Source organism: Eimeria mitis, genomic scaffold (genome assembly GCF_000499745.2).
Source record: "Eimeria mitis Houghton genomic scaffold, Emh_scaff164, whole genome shotgun sequence".
In the NCBI taxonomy this organism is placed as follows: domain Eukaryota; phylum Apicomplexa; class Conoidasida; order Eucoccidiorida; family Eimeriidae; genus Eimeria; species Eimeria mitis.
In genome coordinates this window covers 18,872-19,172 of record NW_013569955.1, presented here as the reverse complement: position 1 = coordinate 19,172, position 301 = coordinate 18,872, and the positions used below count along the sequence as shown (strand labels likewise).

Genomic DNA, 301 nt, shown 5'->3' with positions numbered 1-301 from the left:
AGCCGTCAATCTTATCTCCTCAGCTCGTACAGGTGATGCATCCCCAGCAGCAGCAGCAGCAGCAGCAGCAGCAGCAACAGCAGCAGCAGCAGCAGCAGCAAGGGATACGGCGGAGACTCCTCTCCTGGGCGGTGAGGTGTCTGTACACCCCACGCTGGCGGATCCATCGGAGGGGGAGATTTTGCCTGTGGCCTTTCTGGCTGTTGCTGACGACCCGCAGCAGCAGCAAACAGCAGCAGCAGCAGCAGCAGCAGCAGGAGATATGCTTGAACCTACAAGCAGCGGGCAGCGCGCTGCTGCT

At 61.1% G+C, this 301-nt stretch overlaps 1 protein-coding gene across 1 annotated transcript in view; it reads left to right on the top strand.

The window, feature by feature from the left end:
* EMH_0001390 (uncharacterized protein) overlaps positions 1-301 on the top strand; it is a gene marked incomplete at both ends in the record, with an annotated part of 1,827 nt that overhangs the window by 1,289 nt on the left and 237 nt on the right. Inside the window, one exon of the mRNA XM_013495566.1 lies at positions 24-301. Coding sequence (XP_013351020.1) covers positions 24-301 — 278 coding nt within the window. The remainder of the gene's footprint in view (positions 1-23) is intronic.